Below are 23,337 nucleotides of genomic sequence, written 5' to 3'. Positions count from 1 at the left end.
GAACTGCTCCTTCAGGCTTTAGAAAGTCTTACATAGGAATGGATAAACTGTTCCCAACAAACAAGTTAGTCAGCCTTTTGTTCTGTTCATGAGTTTGAGGTCAGATTAGATTTCATAATGGTCTCCTTTGGCCTTAAAATCTTCGGACTATTCATAAACAGGGTTTTTTTCCCTGAGCACACTGTTCTGCAGTACTTTTCACTGAATGGTTGACAGAATATGTTTCAACTCTCAATCACTCACTGTTTACCACGGATACTGTTTTGGATACCTATAATTTCCTTTCCACTTGGTGATGGGGGTTTCATAAGATTCTTTCTTTCCCAGACTTAGAGGACTCCCAGTTTTATTTGTGGGGTTACACTAGCAGAAAAGAGTCTTAGGAGGATGTTCCCTTGCAAGCACTCAGAGCATACAGGCTTGCTTACTTCAAGCAAGAGTTAATCCATTCTTATTCCATGAAGTCAGGGACTGTTTTCTGCAGATGACCTGCTAGGAGCACTCACTTTGTGGTGACTCTCAGAGATATTTTGTGCCTTTCCTTGGGCTGGTCCAGAGCAGGCAGAGAAAAACTGCCCTGGACTGGAAATATGAGAGACCAGCATTTAAGTCCCCTATAAAACTCTTCTTAGAGAATGTAGTTTTGGGGTAAGAGCACTCAGGGTGGCGATTTTGTCCTCACAAAGGTGATGTTGCAGCACTTGCCTCACTTTTCTGTACAGCGCTTTGCAAAGCACTTGTGAGAGCACAGCTACAGAAGGCAACAGCTCTCACAGCCCACCCTGATGGCAGGGGACAAGGGCTGAGCACCCAGTACAGACTAGAGCAGGAGATCAGAAGGAAGGAGAACCCTTTCAATAACAGTGGTCTAAAATATAAAGGTGAACTCACCTGGATTGGCAAGGCGGCTACTAGTGGGCCCCAAGATTTGATAGGGATCTGAAAATCAATTAAAAAAAAAGAAACAAAGAAGCTATTTTAGAAAACGATTAATCAAAAAGAAACAGCACATTATTGTTTGTTCTAGAAACCAGTTCAAATTTTCACTCTCTTTCTTCACTCCTACTGCCTCTTCTCCAAGGGCCTGGAACAGACTGGATGTGTTCCTTATTTCTTCCTTAGCAAACAACCACCAATTATTTATGGAACCCAAAATGGCACAGTGGTTCTGGCGTTGGTTTCAGACTTGCCTGCTTTAAAAGATGGTAATCTCTGTGGGCAGACCCTACACTACACAGCAACTAAAACAAACGAAACGTGAAAAAAGAAGTGTGAGATAGTAGAGGAGTAACAAATCAGGAGTGTATCTGTTTCTCCTCATAAAAAGAGCTGGACAGCAGATGAAATTTTCAAATTCACTTGTTAGCAATCAAGATTGCTCCCCTGTGAGGTCAGTGAAATGCTCACTCAGCTGTCCCTTACCGAAGCAAGGAGACTTTATTCAAATGGGAGTAACAGGACAGTTACCCTGGCTCCAAGGAGACTGAGTGTTTCTTGAAAATCCCACAATGCATTTATTGGGAATGAATTCCTTCCCTTTTTGTGGGGCCTCCTCAACCCTAATCTCTACACTTCTCCTTTGCTTCTCTCTGGTTTTGGTGATTTGGATCTATAACATTTGCTCGTGGATTGAATCAATGCCAAAAGAACCAACCTCCTAAAAAACAGGGGATAGAAAGCAGCTGTGCAAAGCAGAGAAGGTGGAATTTAGCTTTTCAAAAGCCCCTTGGGAAACTAGCAGGAAACACTACTGCTTGCTGCCCGACGGGGTTTGTTTTTCTTATTTGGTTTTCTTTGACGCAAGGGAAGCCTTGTTGATTCTGTTTGGAGATGCTCCCATTGAACATCACTGCCGTGGAGGTGAAGAGCAAACGAGCAGACACTCCACCTCCTCGGCATGAACAGCTCTGTGCCCTTCGCTGCTCTGTGGCCTGTTACATGGTGTGTCGTGATGCTTCAAAGCCTATGCAACTGATGCTTGGCATGGCACGCGGCTCAGCTGAAACAAGGATGTTTCTTTTGAATGGAGAAGGACAAGGCAGCGAAATAGAAACCGTTGGGAACAATCGCTGGTGATGCTCGGTCACGGCTGACTCATTATTCTGAGACTTCTCTGTAAGGCTCTGCCTGCTTGTCCTGTGCCTGCGGTTGGTGCTGCTTGGCACATTTATTCACTCAGCCCTGAACAAATCTAATTGCTCAGCAAATGCAGCGGGAACAGAATCAACCGTTACCTGGCTGGGGCCGTTGCTGTTCTGTCGTCTTGTTCACATTTTGTGTCCCTGCAACAGGAGGGCCTGTAAAGACAGAGAAAGATCTGGTATGAACTAGAACAGGAGAGGAGGAACAGAGAACAAGGCAAGGACAAGATACATGGAATAGGAATAACAGAGACTAGGATGGGGCAAGTTCTGATCCCAAGAGCTGACAGTTTTGAAATTGGACTGTGAAATTAAGAGATTTCACTAGAAATTGAAACTTTCACTGTAAAATCAGAATACACGGGCGAGGCAAGAAAAAATATTATGCAGGTACTTCATTAACTGTCTGTCTTTTATTCTGACTTAACTCTCATTCTAGATTAGAGAATCACACAGAATCACTAGGTTGGCAAAGACCTCAAGGATCGTCAAGTCCAACAAAACATTACATCCCTGTTTGAACAGAAAATTGGATTTTTTAAAATCTATCAGTTCTGACCTTCTTCCATGTTGTAAATTTTTCCAATTTTCTTTAGGAAATGGGAATTCCTTTTTATAAAAAAAAAGGTTTGATTTTATCAGATCGAACATTTTGTTGAAATTATCAGGGCCGTTTCTATAAATCACTTCAACATTAACGTTCCTCCTCTCCATAGCATTTCTCTTAACAGAAACCTGTAACTCAAAGTAAAAGCCGTCACATTGAGACTGCGCACAGCTCAGAAACCTGCAAAGCGAAGGCAGCATAACCCCATGGTCAGGGTCTGCCGCATCTATTGTATTTGCACCCAACAGGGTTTTGTTGAGAGTCAAATGTGCTCATCTTGCATTGCTCCACAGGGATGTGCTCCTGCAGCGGAAGCAGGGGAGAACGCTGCTTGGGATCAGTTCTTCTAGTTGGAATCCAGTCTTAGGGGCAGGGAACTGATAACCATGTCCTTGGCTGCATCAAAAGAAGCCTGGCCAGCAGGGCAGAGGAAGGGATTCTCCTCCTCTACTCAGCTCTCATGAGCCCTGTGTCCAGTTCTGGAATCCCTAGCATAAGAAGGGGATGCAACTGTTGGAACAGGTCCAGACGAGACCACAAAGATGATCTGAGGGCTGGAGCACCACTCAGAGGAGGACAGGATGAGAGAGTTGGGTGTGTTCAACCTGGCTGCCCCATCCTGTTCTCCTGACTGCATCATAGGAGGGATCTAATGACAAAAGACAACAGGCATGGAGGGGTGGAAATCTTGGCTCCAGCTGGGCCAGTATTACACAGATCCATAGTTTTTCCTCTCCCTTTTCCCTCTCACAAAGGCGATGGGGTGTAAATACAGCAGTGGGAGCAGCTGTTAGGGCGACACTCAGGCCTGACACATCTTGATCAGAAAGTATGGTCATTGCACTCAGTTTAGAGTGCAATTCACCCAGTCCAAAAGGAAGACCCCCTTTCTCTTATCCCAAGACAACAGGGAAGAAAAGAAGGCTGAGACGAACCCTTCTACCATTTCACAGAAAATAAACAGTGATTTTAAAATCCAAGGAGGCTAAGAACTCGACGCGTCCGCTAAAGAAGCTGTTTTAAGGAGGGGAAAAAGCATCTTCTTAAGTGGAATTCAAAACGCCCCCCTGACCACACTGCTGGAAGGGAGCAGGCCCTGCCCGTGTCCCGTTGAGCTGCCCAGCTCTCTGCAGAAACATCCCAGCACATTCCTGCCGGCACTGGGAAAGCCGCTGCAGCTTTGAAATTACAGCCTCCTAGTTATTGGCATGAAAAGGAAAACAGACAAGGGATAGGAGAGGGAAGGGAAGGGGTAGAGAGGACGAGAAAGAGGAGGAGGGAAAAGAGAGGAATGAGGAAAAAATAGAGCTCATGTAATCTGCCTGTTTTTTATTTTTATTTTACTTATTTGGTTTTTTCCCTTTCTACTAGAAACCACAAACCCGCTGCAAATAGATCAGACTGAAAAACAATCCACTACGGTTTCAGCCTGGGACAGAGAGTGCAATGGGACATCTCAGAGGGAGGCGGCAGCCCTGCTGTCCCCAGAAGGGAGCCTTATCCCTGCTCCCGTGGATCTTAATTACTCCTGTAATTAAGAAATTAATTTGCTGAAAACCCATTGTATGAATCCAACTTGATGCGAGGGTGCCCGGCACTTGGGCTGCTGTGCTATGGGTGACCGAGATCAGGAGAACAGAGATGAGCTCTGAATCACCACTGGCTTTTCCCATGTCCTCTTTGCAGTCAGTCTCTGACTTCCATTTCTCCCCTGGGATCCCCTCCAGCATAGAGCTATTAGAGCAATGCTTTGGGAAATATTGTGAAAAATGGTGAATTCTGTGTTCAAAGAGAAAGGCAAAACCTCAGAAATTTCTACTGATTGAGATGCTAACATACTTTTTGGTTAGCTTAATCAGAAAGTTTTGCCGTTATATAATTTTAATGGAAATGTCGCTTACATGGTGACCCTGTTAAAAAGAAAGGAAGCAATTAATTCTCCAGCAGAAAAATTGTTCTCAAACTGGGGGGAAAGTTCCTTTCCAAAAAGTAGGGGAACTCATTTAAAATGTTCAGCTATGTCTGATTCTTTGGGTCAGATCGTTGACAGAATCGAACCCACTGCTACACATGGACTGGTTGATTCAGATGCATCAATGTGTTTTGAGTAAACAAATAGACCCTCATCTGCATAGATGGCTCTCATCTGGATAGATGGTCATCATCTTCATCCTCCTCCAGATGGGGAAACGTTGTCACAAGGAAGACCCTGCTCGCGGTGTCATGGGATGAGTGCAGAGTGCATCTCCAGAGCAATTTTTAACTGATAAGTGACATGGTTCCAATCAGATTTGCTGGTTGGGTGCATATTGCTATGGCTCCTTGGGCTCTGCATGATCATGTCTTGCTTCTCCTGGTCAAAATCATCATCTGAAACCTCTCTGAATGGGTTTCCTGGGAGTGTAAGTTTTAGGTTGCAAAATGCCATCTTAAAAGGATGGCGTGCATGGGACTCAGCGCAGGTTTAATCCAGGTTTACCTCAGATGAGTCCCTTTGCCTCAGTTTTTCCTAGATAGGATGGATTATGGAGTACAATGTGGTCACATCTATGGACATCTGCACTGGTGGTGTTTGGATGAGACTTCGCTCCAAGTGTGTGGCTTTGCAATGGTGAGAGGGGTTAAATACGATAGTTAGCTCTACAGGCGTTGCTGTTGAAACAACGTGCTCACTCAGCTCCTGCAAGTTTCCAACTCTTTCCTTCCCTCCTCAAAGAAAAAAAAAGAAAAAAGAAATCCAAATCCACTAAGCTATTTTTGTTTTGTTTTCACAAAAAGTCCGTGCAACGTGAAAGAACCACACCAGCCTTCCAGGCCCAGACGCTGAAGCTGAACGTGTTTAAAACAAAATGGAAAAGGCAGAGTCAGGGAACCCATCCAGAGACTCGAGTTTCTGCAAAAACAGTATCATTCCCAAGACCTGACGCCCAATGGCTCAGAGAGCTCCTACAGAACTCCAGCCAGACGAGTAGTTACCAGGAGAGTCTTATCCATCATTAAAAACACTTGGGTTTTACACCGAAATATGCTGCGCTATGGAAATTTAGTTAAGATGTGAACTGAGCTCCTCTTCTGGTGTAAATCAGCAAACAGCTACAATGAAGTCAGGGGCAAATTTATACCAGCTAAGGATCAGGTCCCCAAGTCTGTTTGAGACTTAAAAGGCCCAGTGGAACAACAGTCCTGTGACAAATGTGTGTTCAATACAAAATGGAATTACAGAGCAGAAAATAAATCATAGATGCTTTCAAGAAATGTCATTCTGCAGCTGTCTGGTTTATGTCCAGAAATTCCCCAGAACGAATGTGTACTCTATTATGAGTAAGGTAAAGGATATTAATAATGCTTTGCACTTTCACAGCACCTTTCAACTAAGGATCTCACAGCTTTGCAAACATTCACACTCACAGCGCGCCTGGGAAGAAGGTTAAACGTAATTTTATTTATTTACATGCAAAAATGCACTTTCTTTGGGATTTAGCTGCCTTTTCCAGATGAAGTGGCTTTCCCAGAGATCAGGCTGTGTGCAACAGGCTGTGCAGCATTGGTCTCTAGACCCTTTCTAATCTTGGTTCCTGTATCTCCCTTGGCTCCTATCTTGCCACCCCCTGTGCCATTTGGAAGCTTTCATCCTCTGCTGTGCATCTCCCCTTCCAGGGTCTATTGATTCCTCTGGAATTAGATGTAAATCAGAAATAACACAGTAGTGAAACAGACTGCTGGGCTCTGCAAAAGGCTGAGAAAAGGCTTAGAACATGGCAAAATCAGCGAGATCCAGACTGGGCATTAGGCAGGCTGTGCTGTAAAGTTTGGGAGATGACCTCAATTATCCAAACCACTGCAGTTTCTTCTTGTTGGACTATGTGGCGCAACAAAGAGGACTTGATGTGGGGAAGAAATCGAGGACTATATCCCAATGAGCCCCTGGCTGAGACGGTGGGACGTGGAGGAAGAGAACGGCTGCCCGTGGTGCTGTGGGAGCGGAGGAGGCATGGCACTGCAGTCAGGAAGGTGAGGCAGCTCTGCTGAACCACCAGCCCACCTTTACAGACAAACCCCCACACACCGCACAGCTTGAGCGCCGCTTCGCTCCCATTCCCCACACCTCTGGGTCATGTTTAGTCTAAACAGACTAATGGGCTCGTATATTGCTGGGGGAGATGGACAGACACACACAGACTCACTTCCCTAGGAACCCAGGCTTCAAATCCCCAGGCAGATTTCCACACCACAATGAAGACCATCCCAGCTGCCCAGCAGCGCTTTCAGCTTGAACACAAGCCAAGGAACCAGCCATTAGGGAATCTGTGTTTGAGATATGATGTATTAGAGAGCAAACCCTCCCTGATAAGCTTTAAAAAGTTCTTAATTTTTTTTTTTTAAATGGTGTTTTATAAATCTTAAAGCTTGGGACAGAGGGGAGGATCAAGGGGGGAGGATTTCAGCTGAACAATAGGCTTACAGTCGCTGTGCTTCCTGAGCCGCTCGGTGAGTGCTGACAGCCCCTTCATCCTGCCCTCTCGGTAGGAGCTTTTTCAGACAAACCAGATTCAGGCACAATTTTGCACTCCCCGCCTCAATAAGGCTTTCAGGAGATGATGGGCACTGGGCCTGTAATATCCTCATTTTTCAGGTCTTTATGTTCTCGGATGGATGCAGGAGGCTGGGTCCATTAGGGACCAAACACTTCACAGGCACTATAAGGGAAACATCTGAAATGCTGTCTATGCCCTTAATTGCAGGCAAGGATGGGAAGTGTCCTTCCAGTACCTGGAAGGGGTTTGCAAGAAAGCTGGGGAGGGACATTTTACAAGGCCATGGAGTGATAGGATGAGAGGGAATGGCTTTAAATAGGAAGAGTGAAGATTTAGATTAGACATTAGGAAGAAATTCTTCACGCTGAGGGTGGGGAGGCCCTGGCCCAGGGTGCCCAGAGCAGTGGTGGCTGCCCCATCCCTGGAGGGGTTCAAGGCCAGGTTGGATGGGGCTTGGAGCTCCTGAGCCAGTGGGAGGTGTCCCTGCAGGGGGTTGGAACTGGATGGGCTCTGAGATCCCTTCCAAGCCAAACAATTCCATGATTTTAAGGAATAGCGTGGTGTGTTTATTGTATTCATGGCTTCACTGCCAGCAGTGGCAGCTCTTTTCCAGCCAGACACTGTTTGCTTTTTGAACACTGGGTGTCACTATCAAGGGTCAGAGTGGCTGCTCTGAACATCCACTACCTCTATCAGAGCTGAGGGCAGCATTGCGCCTGGGCTAATGTTTGGAAGATGTCTGGGAGAAGATGTGGGCAACATCTCACAGGATGTGTGGATCCCCCAGTACGGTAGGTGCTAAGCAACAGAAAGAGCCCACCAATCCATGCCTGATGGAGCTGATGCCCCCAAGGAGACTAGGTAGCCAAAGCATGGGGATCGGGTTGCCCTAAGTCACAGGGACAACGCCAGGAAGAAAATAATGTAAGTTTCCCAAGGCTCAGTGAATTGTCTCCCTGCTTACTAACACTGTCTCCATTTCCCCTCGAAACACACCAGCAGCCTCTGATCAGAGCTGCCCTGCTGACTCTGAGGAATGAAAACAACAGTAGTGTCTGCAGTCATTGAGCCATCATCTCCTGGTTTCCTTCCCACAGCATCTTGGGGTGCCTTACAAAGAAAAGTTCACGTGACAGAAATTCCCCAACCCAAAATCCAGGAGGAACTGCTCCTGAATACACTGCCTTCCTTGGTTTGGGAGCACCATATTTCCAGACAGAACTTGTCCTTACAGATTTCAATGAAGCAAATCAGGAGAAGGAGAAGGCTGCAAGTTTAAAGCAGGATCTGTGGGCTTCTCCATGTGGAACACAGTTCGGTTTTTGGAATGAGACCTTCTGCTTCTATAGGAAGAAAGAGTCCTGGCTTGATGGCTGGAATTTAAATTAGCTTCTCTAAATGGGAAAAGCAGAACGAGGCGTCCTCGGGGATGCAGGGTTGTGATTAATCTAAGTAGTCACTTGGGGTCTATCTTGTGGCAACTACTTTACAGGGAGAGAGTGAAAAGAGGGCACCGGACTTCACTGCTTTTCCTCCCAAAGTGAGATTGTGTGTGGTGGCACTATTCTGGTATCCTGGAAAAGTCCCAGCATAGGCGCATGGGAACAAAAAACATTACGGCTGCAAACCAAACATGCAAGCAAGGTCTGCCAAGCTGCTGAGCCTCCAGCCCTCACACTCGGTCATTTAACCTCCTGGAGATCGCATTGAAGAGGTGGGGTTGTGTTTAAAACCAGTTGGAGAGAAGAAACCTAGACTGTGGGTTTCTGGAGAGCCAAGGAAGCCAAAAACACCTCCAACTCCTCCTAGAAACATTAGACACTTTGTGTTAAATGATGGCAACAAACATAAAGGTTGTAGAGTCTGTCAGGTCCTTCCTAGGCGCGCTCTGGCTCCAAAGACAGGTACTAAATGCTTGAAACAGCACAAGACCTTGAAATGTCAGCAGAAAGGCGTTTGCTTGGGTACAGTTTTTCTTAGCACTGAGGTGTGAAGGCTCTGGATGCTATCGTTTGCCTGCAGGAGGTTTGACAGTGTGCGGCAGAGATGGTGGGACAGGACTAGAAAGCAGAGCAGAGTATGAGGAGTGCACCAGCCTTTGCAAACAGCTACAAGAGGTGGTGCGTGAGAATCAGCAATTGGCTTCCCTTAACATTTAGCCCCATGACGTACACCCAGGTGTGAGGTACATAGGTGTCCTAATCGCTTACACCGAGACTTTGAAATCTCCCCCCACGGTATCGCTTTTTTTGCAGTGATTTACTTTAAATGCATTATTTCTGCTAATGAAACTAATCACTTAGCCTGTATGCTGCGTGTCGTGCTCTGTGTCCATCACAACCAGTATTGTTGTGGCTGCTTTCATGATTGTGTAACACTTTCCAGTGCTTTCAAAGTCCAAACTCATTTGTTTCTCCTTCAAGACCACAATGTCCTTCTCCCTGCACTGAACAATCACCAGTACAGGGGTCATATGTGGAATTCGGTAATTTTGAGTCTCTCCACTAAGAGGAAGCAACTAGCTGAGTGCAGAAAAAGTCCAAAGTAATTTCTACTCTACATTATCAGACTATTGGGCTATTTCATAGGCTTTTAAAATAAACTATTATCAAACATCTCTCCATTGCTATTCACCTCTTTTACAGATAAGGAACTGACGCGGAGACCAAAGTCCAAGCTTAGAACAACATTGGGTTTCGTCCTGAAGTCAATTCAAGCCCACTGAGAGGGGTCCTACTGCTGGATTTACATACAAAATCCATTATAGAGCTTGGACACAAAAGCGGGTTTAACCTGGGGAATCTCTGGAAGCAGCTGACAGTCTGGTTAAGTGTGGAAATACAGACCAGAGCGATCAAACATTTCCGATTCAATTCCTCCTTCAGCTCCAGTGTTGGATTAAAGTACTGTGGCTGAAGCTCGCTGATTTCCAGCGTCAGACAGGATCTGGAGCATAACATAGCGCATGCACAGAACTGGGCTTCAGGATTTCCAAAGGGGACTCATTCACCTTGCCCAGACTGAAAGATGCTTAGGGCTGGCCCTTTGGAAGCAGGTCACACCAGCATGAGATGTGTGATCCCTTTCCCTCATTAGACTTATCCTGGTGAGGTGAGGCGAAGGAGCCGCTCTGCCCCGCAGCTCTAGAGCCTGGGGCTCTGCTCCCCTGCTCAGATTTGGAGTCACTCATTGTTTGGTTTGAGCCAGAGGCGACAGCCCCCAGTTGTGTGAGTGTGGCTAGAATAACATCCCAGAGCCGTGCAGCGGTGAAACTTCCTGATTCACGTCTGAGTTACCCTGCGCAACGCTGACAAAGGCACATTATGAAGAAAAGGAGGAAGTATTGAGAATTTTTGTTGTTGTTGTTGCTTTTTTTTAAGATAGGCAGCAGAAGTCCCAAGGCGCAGTGCATGAAGCCTGAAGTATGTGTCCTAAGAATCCCTCTCAGAGCCAGCTTTGAACAGCAGTCACTTTCCAGTCAACATAGACATCACTGAGCTACATGGGGCTGCAGCCAGGACCAGCAGACAGGCATCCCACTGAGCAAACGCGTGGGCACACAAATGCCTCTGCTGAAAGGCCCATTTTTGAGCCCCCTCCGCACACATCCATCCAAAACACACATACGGGGGTGCACAAACGTGCCAACAGCGCTGGGTGTAGCTCACCTTCCAGCACACGGAGGGGTAAAACAGAGCAGTCAGCGTGCTCACAGTTTGTGCTTATTGGAAAACACACAAATGCAGAAGTAAAGCAAAAGAAATGCATATTCATGGAGAAAAACTCAAGACGCAGCAATCCACGCACTAGAGAAAAGGGAACGGATGACACATTTGCGCAGACGTTGCAGCAAGCGTTTTTACCGCTTAACTTATTATCAGGAAACAAATTTACTCTTGTCTTAGGAAAGAGCCAAAGTGCTTCCAAGAGCTTTCCATAGGAGGGACTGCACCCCAGCCACCATGCAAACCCCCCTCCATGAGCAATAACACTGCTTGCAGCGCACCCTCGGCAAAAAAATAATAGCTCTTTTGCTGGGAGAAAAGGAAGGATAATGGTTACTTAGAAAGTGCTCCAGACAAGCTGTCAGGTTGAATTCAGAGAACTGGAGTCTACTCTGGGACAGCGCTGGCTCGGGGTGATCCCTTGTGAGTTGGGTTTCCTGCCTGCTACAGCTTAAAGACAACGATTCTTTGTTTCCAGTTTTTCTGGTGAAAAAACACACGCCTGCCTCCGAAGAGGGTCAGGGAGAAAGCAGACAAAACACTAACTCTGGAATTTCAAAGGAAAACAATTAAAAAAAAAAAAAAGAAAGAAAAAAAGAAAAATCCAAGCGCGCTTGCTACTGTCTCTGCTGAAATCATAAATCCCCGGCTCGGCCACACAGTTGCAATGAAAGAAGCACTAAAAAAGCCTCCCCTTTTTCAGCTCTGGAGCTAAAAATGGGATATTTCATCACCAGGCACACAAATATCATCGGCAAATGTTTTAGCATGTACAGACTCTTAAGAGGGCATAAAGCTGCGACCGCTTTTTCTCTGACACGGCTGAGACGGGAGGGTTTCTAACCCGGGCTGTGAACAAGGGGGGCTTTACGGACATGCTCAGAAGAGGAGTTTACTGAAGCTGGTCAATATTTTTCACATGACAACCTTTAGACCTGAAAAATGACCTTTTCAAGAGAATTGTTTTGTGTAGGAGTTTGAGACTCTTTTCCTGTGAGAACTGTGCTGCCCCGGGGGCTCTTTGCCCTCTCTCCCCAGTCCCCCAAAACTTTTGAACCTGTGACCCCAAACCAAATTTGACAAGCAGGAGAGAGGGGTCTGAGAGAGTTCCTACCAGGATGAAGGAAGCTGCTGGGGAAAGAGGAGAGAGAGATTGTGGTCCTGATGGCAAGAAAAGCAGCTGCGCAGACGTGGAGGTTGTTAAGGAGCAGGGAATCTGCATGAGAGATCTTATTAATGCTCCAACATTGGGAAACGCTTCCCTAGAGGCTCACTTCAAACATAGATACAAACCCACGGGAACCACACTGGGTGAGTTTCAGAGCTCACTGATTTGTTTGTCCTCTTAAATTTGCCAACAACTGAACAAAACATACAAGAAAAAACACCCCTTCTACCCAAACATCCCTATGATTCGCACAAACACTTTGATAATGCAAACATAAACATGAGATAAGCCACAGACCACATCCTTAAAACTCATCTCCTACATCTGTACTCATACACTTTCCTCCTTGGAAAGGCAGGTAGCACTTCAGTTTTTCCTGTGTTCTGCTTGGATTTGGGTTGAATTTATGAGACTTCGGGCCAGTCCTGGTTTATCACAATTCTAAGCTAACTCTGTTGCCTTAGGCTGAGCCTGATGGATGCAGAGGATGGTGCTGGAGGACAGAGACCCGTGTAGAAACCAACCTTTTAGCCAAGATGACACTTAACCTGTAACGAGGCAAACCACCCCCCAAAATCACTCCACTGAATGTATAGCCCACATCATCCCAGTCTTCCTTCATCCCACCCTGCCACCTCCCTGCACAAATACCCACTGCGCTGCGTATCCGCTCGTACTACAAAGCACCACATGTGCCACACCAGACACGCCTGTTTAGACACATGCAATTTTACACATCAACACATCATGATTCTGCCTCTTTGGAAACTGCCAGAATGATCCTTTTTGGGTTCAAATCCTGCAGAGCATTTAGGCTTGTCTATTAAACACGAGAGTTATGCAGACCCCAGCGTACTTAAAAGTAAGTATGGACCTTAAAAATGTCTTGGATTGAGGCCAGAATGCTCACAGCCATACGGGACACAGCCCTGTGGCCTCCTAAATGTTGTATGTGAATATATTTTCCATTTCCCTGTGGAAACCTACTTAAATGACACCATTCTGAAAGTGAGCAATTTAAAATCCCCACAGACTTGGGCAGATAATATGGTCTCAGATTCTTCTCCCATGTCTCCCGTACCTACAGTAGGTCAGTCATTGCTCCGAACCGTCACGGAAAATGAAGCAGACCATCTCTTCATTGGAACACTGGGAGTGGGACACAAATCTTTCCACTCAGCAATGAGAGCAACTTCATCTTATTCTCCAGAAAATTGTTCTTTAGCCAAAAAATCCTGGTGATTTTCATTAGAGCAATTTATTTCTCAAGGGCAGCTGAAGACAATTTGTACCAATGACGCTAAATACCATACTTTTGAGTGTTTATGAGGCTGAGAAGCAAAGAAGCTCAGGGTATGAAAGTCCTTTGAACATGACAAGGTTTCTACCTATCTGATCTGAGAACAAAACACATATGTTTTGTACCCCAGCTGCAGGAGTTTGTAGTATCTGTTTCTGCCATGAAGGCACTTTGACTCTCAGTGTCACAGGTTCCTCTGTATGCAGAGCTGGCATTGCAGATGAGAAGTGAGAGGGCAGAAAATAGAAGAGGAAAAGGGAGTAAAGTTACAGCTGCAGGCAGCTAAGGCAGTTCATCTCCTGAGCCAAGGCATGAAAGCCAGTCCTGAGGCAGCGGTGCTGCCCTTGCCAGTGTGGCCACGGGTCCAGAGGTGCCCAATGCTCCGGAGTGGCTCTATCCTGGCTGTGGTGCAGAGCTCTGCTGGATCTGTCACTGGTTTGGGCGAAAGGAGTCGTGTGCTGTGTCTGGAACATCTGCATCTGTCTGTGTCACAGCTGTACCTTTCTCTGCCATATAGGTTCTTTTTTATAGGATGTGGATGGAATACGTTGTATAAAGGATATGCAAAGATCATGCATTCAGAGAATCAGAGAACCATAGAATAATATGGGTTGGAAGGGACCTTAAAACCCATCCAGTTCCACCCGCTGCCATGGGCAGGGACACCCCATTGGCTCAGGTTGCTCAGAGCCCCATCCAACCTGGCCTTGAACCCCTCCAGGGATGGGGCAGCCACAACCCCCCTGGGCAACCTGGGCCAAGGCCTCACCACTCTCGTGGTGAAGAAATTCTTCCTAATGTTCAGTCTAAATCTGCCCCTCTCCAGTTTATACCCATTCGCCCTCATCCTATCACTACAAGCCTTTGTGAACAGGCTCTTCCCAGTTTTCTTGTAACCTCTTTCAGCTACTGGAAGGTTCCTGGTACTGGAAATTCCTCATTGGAATTTTCACAAGCAGGTTATCTGCATTGGCGATGCGATCTTAGGGAATATGCACGAAAAACTACAGGATGAGTGAGGAAAATAAAATTTTTTCCTCTCTCTGACTCGTGTTGTACCGTTTTATCACCTCCTCCTGCTTTTGAATCCTCAAGGGAAGGAAGTCAGAAGATTTTATTTGTCTGGTTTTATTCACAGTCATGGAGAGAAGAAATATTTACAAGTTTAGTAGTTTCATAGAAAAGTTTGATTGGAAAAGATCTTTGAGATCGTTGGGTCCAACCATACCTGTCCACTACTAAAGCAGATCCCTGAGCAAAGATGCATTAACCTAAAGAAAAAAATGTTTCATCTTTTTGAGAAGTTCAGGAGACAAAAAAATACTTATTAAAAAACACTATTTCTAACCTGAAATTCCTTTTCCGAAAGAATAAAATTATCTCGACGCCAGCCTATTAAAAAGCTTTAAAGAGAAGCAAGGAAAACCTTGTTGCCTAACAGACCAGACCAAGGCTGTGGAATTCCAAGCTCCAAGCGCAGTTTTATGTCCATCATGAGTTTCTTCTGTGATATTGGACAAGACACTTCACTCCACTCCCCAATTCCTTATCTGCCAGCCTGTCATGTTCACATGTCTCTTTATCCCATCATCTTATCTCACAACTAGCCCTGGAAGCTTGAATCAGTCACAGGAGGTAGAAGCGAGTCGGTTTATCCTCTATTCAGACACGCAGTGAATGCAGAGGAAATCTGTGCATTGTAGGAAGCGGTGGAAGAGGAATCGATGGGATTTCAACATTTCGATGCTAGTTCTTAATTTTTATTTGAGTATCCCACGGGGGTGTTTAGTCCTTTATTGACACATGATGAAAGTACCACGTAAAGTTAAAAACGCCAAGCTGACAGGAATCAAATGCAAACTTCTGTCAGCTGCTCTAAAGAAACACACTCGAGGGCAGTAAAACTGGAGGGGGAGGAACATTTTTTCCTTCAAATTTCTTTCTGCCTGAGTGACTGGAGGCCCAGCTTGCAAAGATAAAGGGGATAAAGAAATCCTGAGGAGTGCAATTTTACACAGGGCATTTCTCTTTAATAAAAAAAATAGCAGCTTTCTTCCCTTTATTTTTAGCAGCCACCTGGCCTGAGATCGAAAGAGCGCAGTCTTGGATGTGCGTGCATGTTCATGGGGGAAATGGTGCAGGAACATGTGTTTGTGTGTCCGCTTTATTCAAATAGGAGCAAGCCTGGCTTTTCTTAAGTTTAAATACATGACTGTTAGCATCAAAATAGTCACAGAGAGGCCTGAATGGCTTTGTCTCTGTAATGTACCATGTTTTATCAACTAACGCCTGTCTCATCAAAAGCGAGCAGCGTGCCAGGCACCAGGCAGCTCAAGTGGATAGTTACACACTGGACAAAGGAAGCTGCTGCTGTGTCCAAGGTCCAGGACAGATGCTGGAGATGAAACACAGTGTGGTGCGATGAGAAAGAAGTGCTGGTTCTAAGAGCAGTGGAGTCAGTGAAGCAGCCAGACACGCTGTGTGTGTTAAATGTGTGAGCTCAGTTTGCTGCAGCCTTTCAGTGAAATCAGGGAGTTGTGTCTCTCCAGATTCTTCAATACGAGACTTTCTGCCTTTCCTTGTTATCTTTTGAAATGCAAACTTATGATTCATCTCCTAAGAAGTGTAGAAATGTTTATATATGAGACAAGAAAACTCTTTTGAAAGGAGAGCAGACTCCTTCTAGGTGAGGTATCTCATATGGCAGTAACTGTCCGACTGAGACTTACTGTCCTGTTGGGTAAGGGATGTGCATCATACCCATCACACCAAATCTCAGAATTTTATTATGACTGAGGATCCAGTTTTTCATTAATAATAAGAAAAAGGAATAGGATGAAAACTTGAATAACCCAACTGAAGAACATACAAACACCTCAAAAGCCTGAAGGAGCCCCAGGTACGTTATTAACTTCAAGGTTTCTAAGCTCTATCTACATGAACAGAATTTCAAATGGATTAAAAATGTGGGGTTATTTGAAAAAGAAAATCAAATGTTCCAAAATGAAAGTGTCCATAAGACACGCTTGGTCTTCCTTGCTTGCTGAAATGAGCTGACAGGGTTTAGAATGGTTTTGGAAGACCTGGGTGGCCTTTATTCAGTAATGGAATTTATTGGAAGAAAATTTTATCCTTTCAACTATGAACTCACCCAGAGAGAAACAGTGTCTTAGCCCTTGCTGTATATCTGAGGTTTCAAGCTGTTTCACATAAAGAACAGAAAATATGCCCTCATTTCATCAGCTCAGCAACACATCGGTGTGGAAATGACAGATACAGAGTCTATGCCACGATGCTGTCTGGAAAAGCAGAGATGTGATTTTCAGCATGGACGGGGCTGCAAATTGTGGATTATTCCATTTTGACCATGCTGTGCATAGGAGCTCAGAACGCTTTCATGCCAAGGATATTATAAAAGAAGTCTAGTTTTAACCCAATCAAAACCACTGTGAGAGCACGGGAAGCCAGGACACTGATATGCAAAAGACTGACCTTCTTTGGTGGCAAGCCGTGAGGAAGCTTCTGTGTGGGATGGAGTATTGTAGACGAGCAGTGAGCTACCTGTAAGGAAAGAAAAAGGAGTTATTGCGGTTTGAATGCTCTCTGCCAAAGGGGAGTCGTGCAGGCAGGTAGAAAATGCGATCACTAGGATCTAAAAACCAAGTATTTCATACCATTAGGCACACATTTTTTATAATGGATATGAAATTAAAAGCCTGTGAGCTGTGTGTCACACATGGGCTGCTGTTTTGCCTCCGGCAAATCAAAATAAAGACATTTGCTGCCTTCACTGAGCACTGAGACGTCCTCTGTTGAAAACTGATATCAAAGTGTGCTCTGTGCAGTACATTTATACGGATACGATACCCATTGTAGCACAGCCTCTAGAAATTACTATGGCACAGGCTGTGTTAGAGGATAGGGAAGAAGCTTTCCTCTCTCTCTCTGGCTGTGACAGAGAAATTTCCTGTTTGAGGAACATGCAGTAGAAAGGACATGAATTGCACTGTCAGGATCTGAAAATTTTTAGAGTGGCACATGCCTGGTTTCGGGCCAACAGCTGCAAAAATCTCACTGGTGTTCCAGAATCTCCCATGCTATGTGGGGTTTGAGAGCAGTTTTCTTGGTTCAGAGTGGCTTTTCCATCCAGCCCCACTTGCAACAAAATTATTAAAAATAAGCACAAAAAAAGAGCCCAATGGAAGGGTCTTTGTTTTCCAGTCTGCAGTGGAAACATTCCTTTCTCAGCACTTTACTTTGATTCTCCTGCTAACTTTTCTTCCAATGGAGGAAGTGGCCCTGTGAGCTCTTGGAAGCCAGTGTGTAATACACATTTCATGGTTGTCTAGTTAGATGTGTTTACCCTACGCAATCTTCCAGGCTCACCTTTCCTACAGCCCATTGGAAAAGTTCCCAGTGCGTCAGGTGGTGATATCCGTAACGGCCTAGGGTCCTGCTTGGTAGGGACCGATGTGAGCTGGAGCAGGGCGGCCATCCCGCTGTGGATTGGTGTGGATGAGAAGTGCTCTTACAGACACTTTCTGCTCTTTGACCCTACACATCCTTCTATTCAGTGAGGTTTTGCCCTGTTTAAGGTACTTAATCCTAAACAACACACGGCAAACCATATAGATGTCTCTACGTGCTCTGCTGCCCCTGAGCATCCCCACATTCTTTGGCTGAGAGTAACTCTTTTGCAGGTACTACAGTGCTAACTGGTTAGGATCTTGTGACTAAGCCATGCAGTTTCTGCATTCCTCTAATCCACATGATCCCAAATAACGCTGACCTCACTTGCCCCTCAGCAGTAGTCACAGCATGTGTCCCTTTCCTCCGAGAGCTGCGGATTAGGCAGTTTGCTGCCAGACGTAACAGCCATTGCAGGTGCTGAATCTTACTGGCCCCGAGTTCCTATGGATTTCTTTTCCTCCCCAAAACCAAACAAAGCCAAAACCACACACAAGCCAGCATGCACGCAGAGGTAGGAGGTGTTGGAAAACAAAGCCTATCCATAGCGAGCAGAGGCTGGGTGCTACCAGATGTTGCTGCAATACAGAGGATATTTCAGAAGACCGGAGTGGATAACACGGTCACCTCGGAGGGGTCCCCAGGGTACCTTGACTGTAATGTGTGCAGAGAGCCAAAGTGACTGGCTTAAATATTGAGAGCATTGGGCTCTTCTTTTGTCACTGCTGGAGGAGGAATCGAAACAGCTCTGTCTGCCTAACTCATGCTTTCATCAGATGGTTACTGCCTTCGGCGTTTCTTTCTTGAATATCTGTGGGGAAACTCCTGAGCACTGTTCTCTCCTGTTCAGATTATTTGAAGTAGATCCTGAATACAACGCCCAGTGCAGCTTGCCCCTGCCAGACAGGGAAGTGCTGGGGAATTCAGAAACTCAGTTTTCTATGACTACATAGGCTGCAAATGCCTGGTTGCCCTGGCTGAGGAAGTGGGGGTGGGGTGCTGAACAGCACTGAACACGCCGGTACGATCAACCTATAGCTACTTTACACTAAAAAATGCAGCCCAAGCCACTGGAAAGGGCCGGCGCCTCCCCCAGTTTAATTGCTAAAAGTTCTCACCTTTGCCCGACAGTCTGAGGTTTCTGGTGGGAACACCACAGAAAAGGAAATGTGTTTCCTATTAAGCGTTTTCAATGAAGGAGGAAAAGAGAGAAAGCCAGAGACACAGATCAGGACAGAGAGAGGCAGACAGACAGAGGCCAGGCTGCTCCCTCCCTTACTCGTTCTTGGGTAAAACTTTGGCTGTGATGAATTTTCATTTTGTTCTGATTCCCCCTGCCCCTTGCTGGGTCAGCGACGCCTTGGATTAAATCAGCTCTTTCTGGAAAGACTGGTATTATTAATAGAGTGCAGGGCTAGTCTCCTATAATTACTACTAAACACGTTATCTTATGGCTCCCCTCACCTTTTCCTTTCTTCTTTTATTTCCCTTGCATTAATTAAAAAGGAAGATGGAAAAAGACTGAAAAACAGAGCAGGAGAGTTTTTTTCCCCATAAAGCCCTCTTTTTCACCAGGCAGCTCATCCTTGCAAGATGTAGGAACACCTTGGTTTCACAATATTTAAGTCTATATAACCCGGAATTAATTTTTATCCTGACCTTCTGAAGGCGGCGTGGCCTTCCCTCCACATCTCTTGGTAGAATTGGGGTTCTGCTGCATTTAGCAGGAGAGTTTGTTTTGGCATTAATGCACAGCTCCAAACCACAAAGCAGTTTTCTGCTTCTGCTTCTCACCATAGCCTCATTCTTTCCCCTTCAGGCTCTTCTTATTTGTACGCACCGCGCACGACCGACCCCCCATTACTTGAGAGGAAAAGGACAGGAGGGGACAGCTCAGGCTTCTTTTGATGTTCATCCCAAACATAGCATGAAAAGATTCAAATCTCCCTTCCCACTGCCCAGAGGAGAAGATTCACCAGGCAGACTGTGCTTGAAAGAGAGACCAACACAGCAGTCAGTCAGTCTGGAGTCCAAAGGTGCAAGGGGTGAACAAGAAGAAAAGGTCAAGATAAGGCTTCACAATTTCAGAAAGGAAACTAGAAGGAACACCTAAAGAAACATAATCGCTTAGCAGGGGGTGGGGATGGGGACAGACAGTAAATTCTCTGGAAAAACTATTCTGAGGGACTCCAAAGGATGGAGTGTGTTGCAGAACTGGGTTCTGCAAGTCTGAAATCTGAATATCAGGGACATCTGAATTCCTGATGACTCCAATAGGTTATGGAAACAAGGAACAACTGCAGGATTCTTATGCAGACCTAAGTTTTGCCTGAAGACTAAAAGTGCTCTGAAATGTGTTTGATTTAGTCTTGACTATGTTAAGTAGCTCATCTGAACCTTCTATCTCCAAAACTGAAACTGAGCTTTTGTTGAGGTCTTGCAGAGTTTACTGGTTCATTTTTTCAATCTAGATTCGGATGTACAAAAATAACGTACTTCAGAGGCACTTTTGAGAATGCTTTCACCCTGATCTGAAGTGTAAAACATTGAAGACCTTCTGAGGACGTGGATTTTTGGGATGTCTCCTCACCTGGTTAACAAACAGGCTCAGAAAGTTTAGGTCAGCTTTGTTTCATGGAAAACAAACACCAAAGTTGAGGATTCACCAGTCACCACATATCCAGCTTAACATCCTGAGAGGGCAAACGCCTTTTGAGAGAGAGGCTGGGCAGACGTAAACAAGCCCATAGATCTACTGTTCCCCAAAGTTCTCCCGTGTTCTGTTGCCATTGTATATTCCCCATCCTAAGTAAGAACAGAGCTGGATGTCACTGAAATAAACAACCTTACAAAAGGGGAAAATTAATGGTAAAAGACCATCTCCCCATGGCACTGAGCTCAGAGGCTCAGCACTAAACATCCGCTGGAAATCAGTCTGGAAAAACAATAAGCTCCTTTCGAAGGCGTTACTCCATGAGGGAGTTAACCAGCAATCCAGAAACCAGACTGTCATTAGGCAGCGCTAAGAACAGCTGCAGGGAAAGGAATGCTCTTCAGAGGCTGCCTGACCTCCACTCAGACAGGAGCTTGCTTTAATAAGGACAACACTCGTATGACGTCTTAGATCTGCCCAAGGGGCTGAAGAGAGAGAAATTTCTAATCATAAAAGCTGGGGAAGGACTGGGATTAAATTCTTCTTTTGTATGCATCCATGTAAAACTGGAATAACTGATTTGTCTGAATCCAGCAAAGCTGCTCAGGTTTTGCACGAGCTTAATAGCACAAAATCACTGTAGGCATTCCCCTGGCAGAACATTATGTTGTTATGGTTATTATTCAGCACGCATGCAGCAGCACTTCAGTGTTGAACTGCATTAGGGCTTCATTGCGCTGTGTCTTGAGAGACGTGAGACGCATTCCCTGCTCCACGGACTGGCTGACAAGACCAACAAGAAGCAGGATGACCAGCTCCATGTTAAAGAAAGTAAAACTGAAGCACAGAGGAACACAGGCAAGGTTTGTTCCTTCTAATTTAGAATCATAGAATCATAGAATCATAGAATGGTTTGGGTTGAAAGGGACCTTAAAGATCACCTAGTTCTGACACCCTGCCATGGGCAGGGACACCTCCCACTGGATCAGGGGCTCCAAACCCCATCCAACCTGGCCTTGAACACCTCCAGGAATGCGGCAGCTACAGCTTCCCTGGGCAACCTGGGCCAGGGCCTCACCACCCTAATTTTCTTCCTAATGTCTAGTTTTAGATCTTCCTCCCTCCAATTTAAAGATATTTCAGGCATTAAAGGCAATGTGTGAACTAGGAGCCAACCATCCTGAATTTCAGCATGCACTGTTGCCTCTTTTCTATAAATAGAGACCAGTGTGACCAGGCTTCTGATTTAAGGCCTTCAGGTATCTAAAGGTAGGTAGAATCAATCAGAAATTAGCCTGACAGGAGCAAATGGTAAAGGTGGGAATTGAATCCAGGTCTTAAAATTTATGCTGCTAAAGCAAAGATGCAATTCCTCCAACATACGCTTTGAGCACCCCAGTGGGGTCCTTGACACATGAGATTATCACTGAAGATGTTGTCTGGAGCTGAGGCATCAGAAGAATCCAACTCTTCTGCCAACCCTTTCAAATTCAGCCTGGTTCTTTGATTTGAAAACCATACAACTCCTCCCTTGCCTCTCTCTGTCAGTTCTGAAGCCTTATCAATGAGACCATTCAAAAGCAAGTGCCTCACTTGCGCATTTATCTTGTGGGAATTTAAAACCCTTTCCGGTTACAAAGCGTCTGATTTGCCCAGCCGAAGTCAGCAGGTTTGGCAGCAGGGGCGCTGGCTTCACAAAACTGTCTTACGTGTTATTCTGTGTGCAAAACTTGGTTACAAAGATATTCTGTGCCTGCACCGATCCTGGTCCCATGCACCAGCAGCTCTTTGCTGATGAAACAGGATGAAATGTGCAAATCGTTTTGGATTGGAAATTATTTTATCATGAAGTCACAAGGGACAAAATACTGTTCATGTCCAACATTTTGTTTCTTTCTTGTGAATCATTTTCTTGGCTCGACTTCTCAAACAAAATAAAGGTGGGACTTACAGAAGCACCCATCTGTGATCTAACTCTTATCCCACTGTGATCGTTAGAGCTTCCACTGATTTTAGGAAAGGCGGGAAGAGAGCAGCGCTGAGCAGCTTTGGAGAAACACCCTAAAGAAATGCTGTCTCGCTGCTTTATTGTACTGACCAGACGGAAGCATCTTCAGCTGCCTTTATATCACAATTTGATATCCTAGTGGAGAAAATTTACTTTATTCTTTCTCTTTCTGCCTTCCTACCTTGTTTTATGGCACCTTCCCATGCTTTTTGAGTCCTCAAATAATTATACACCTATAAAAGTGTTTGACTTGGAAAAAATACTGGAGTAAGTGGGATTTATCTCCAGTCCTCTGGCCTCATTGTGACACGATGCCCCTTAGCACACCTTTGTGAAGAAAGGAAATCCCTTAGCCTCCCGTTTATAGATGAAAAGGAGACATTCAGAAGCTATGGACGTGCTCGTGGTTGCACAGGAAGCCTCAGAAAGGCCTCAATTGAAGACTTCCTGCTTCAAGCACGTGTGCTAGCCATAAGGCGACTCTTCCCGTTCAAGCTGCTGCACGATGCTGTTCTGAAAGTAGCTCAGAAGACTGCTCATAGCTGCTGTTTTGGGGGCTACGACAGCAAAAAGGAGCGCTGGATACATTGCATACTCTACTGGGGGACAAGGAGGAGCAATAAAGTGGTTCAGCAAAATTTGTTGTTTAAGTACTAGGTCATTCAAACAATGTCTGCTTCAGCACACTTATGTTTGGGGGATCACACTTGTATTCTTTCCTCTCTCCAACAAA

General features: G+C 45.4%; 1 protein-coding gene across 7 annotated transcripts in view; it reads right to left on the bottom strand.

The window, feature by feature from the left end:
- FLI1 (Fli-1 proto-oncogene, ETS transcription factor) overlaps positions 1-23,337 on the bottom strand; it is an 88,845-nt gene that overhangs the window by 2,682 nt on the left and 62,826 nt on the right. For all 7 annotated transcript variants that reach the window (XM_054086891.1, XM_054086894.1, XM_054086890.1 and 4 more), the window contains 3 exons: positions 16,969-17,037; positions 2,235-2,297; positions 892-939 (listed from right to left, as the gene is read on the bottom strand). In XM_054086891.1, the coding sequence (XP_053942866.1) occupies positions 892-939; positions 2,235-2,297; positions 16,969-17,037 (180 nt within the window). The remainder of the gene's footprint in view (positions 1-891; positions 940-2,234; positions 2,298-16,968; positions 17,038-23,337) is intronic.

The sequence above is a fragment of the Cuculus canorus genome, chromosome 23, assembly GCF_017976375.1.
Source record: "Cuculus canorus isolate bCucCan1 chromosome 23, bCucCan1.pri, whole genome shotgun sequence".
Classification (NCBI taxonomy): domain Eukaryota; kingdom Metazoa; phylum Chordata; class Aves; order Cuculiformes; family Cuculidae; genus Cuculus; species Cuculus canorus.
Note: the sequence above shows the minus strand (reverse complement) of the source record. Positions and strands in the feature narration are given on the sequence as shown.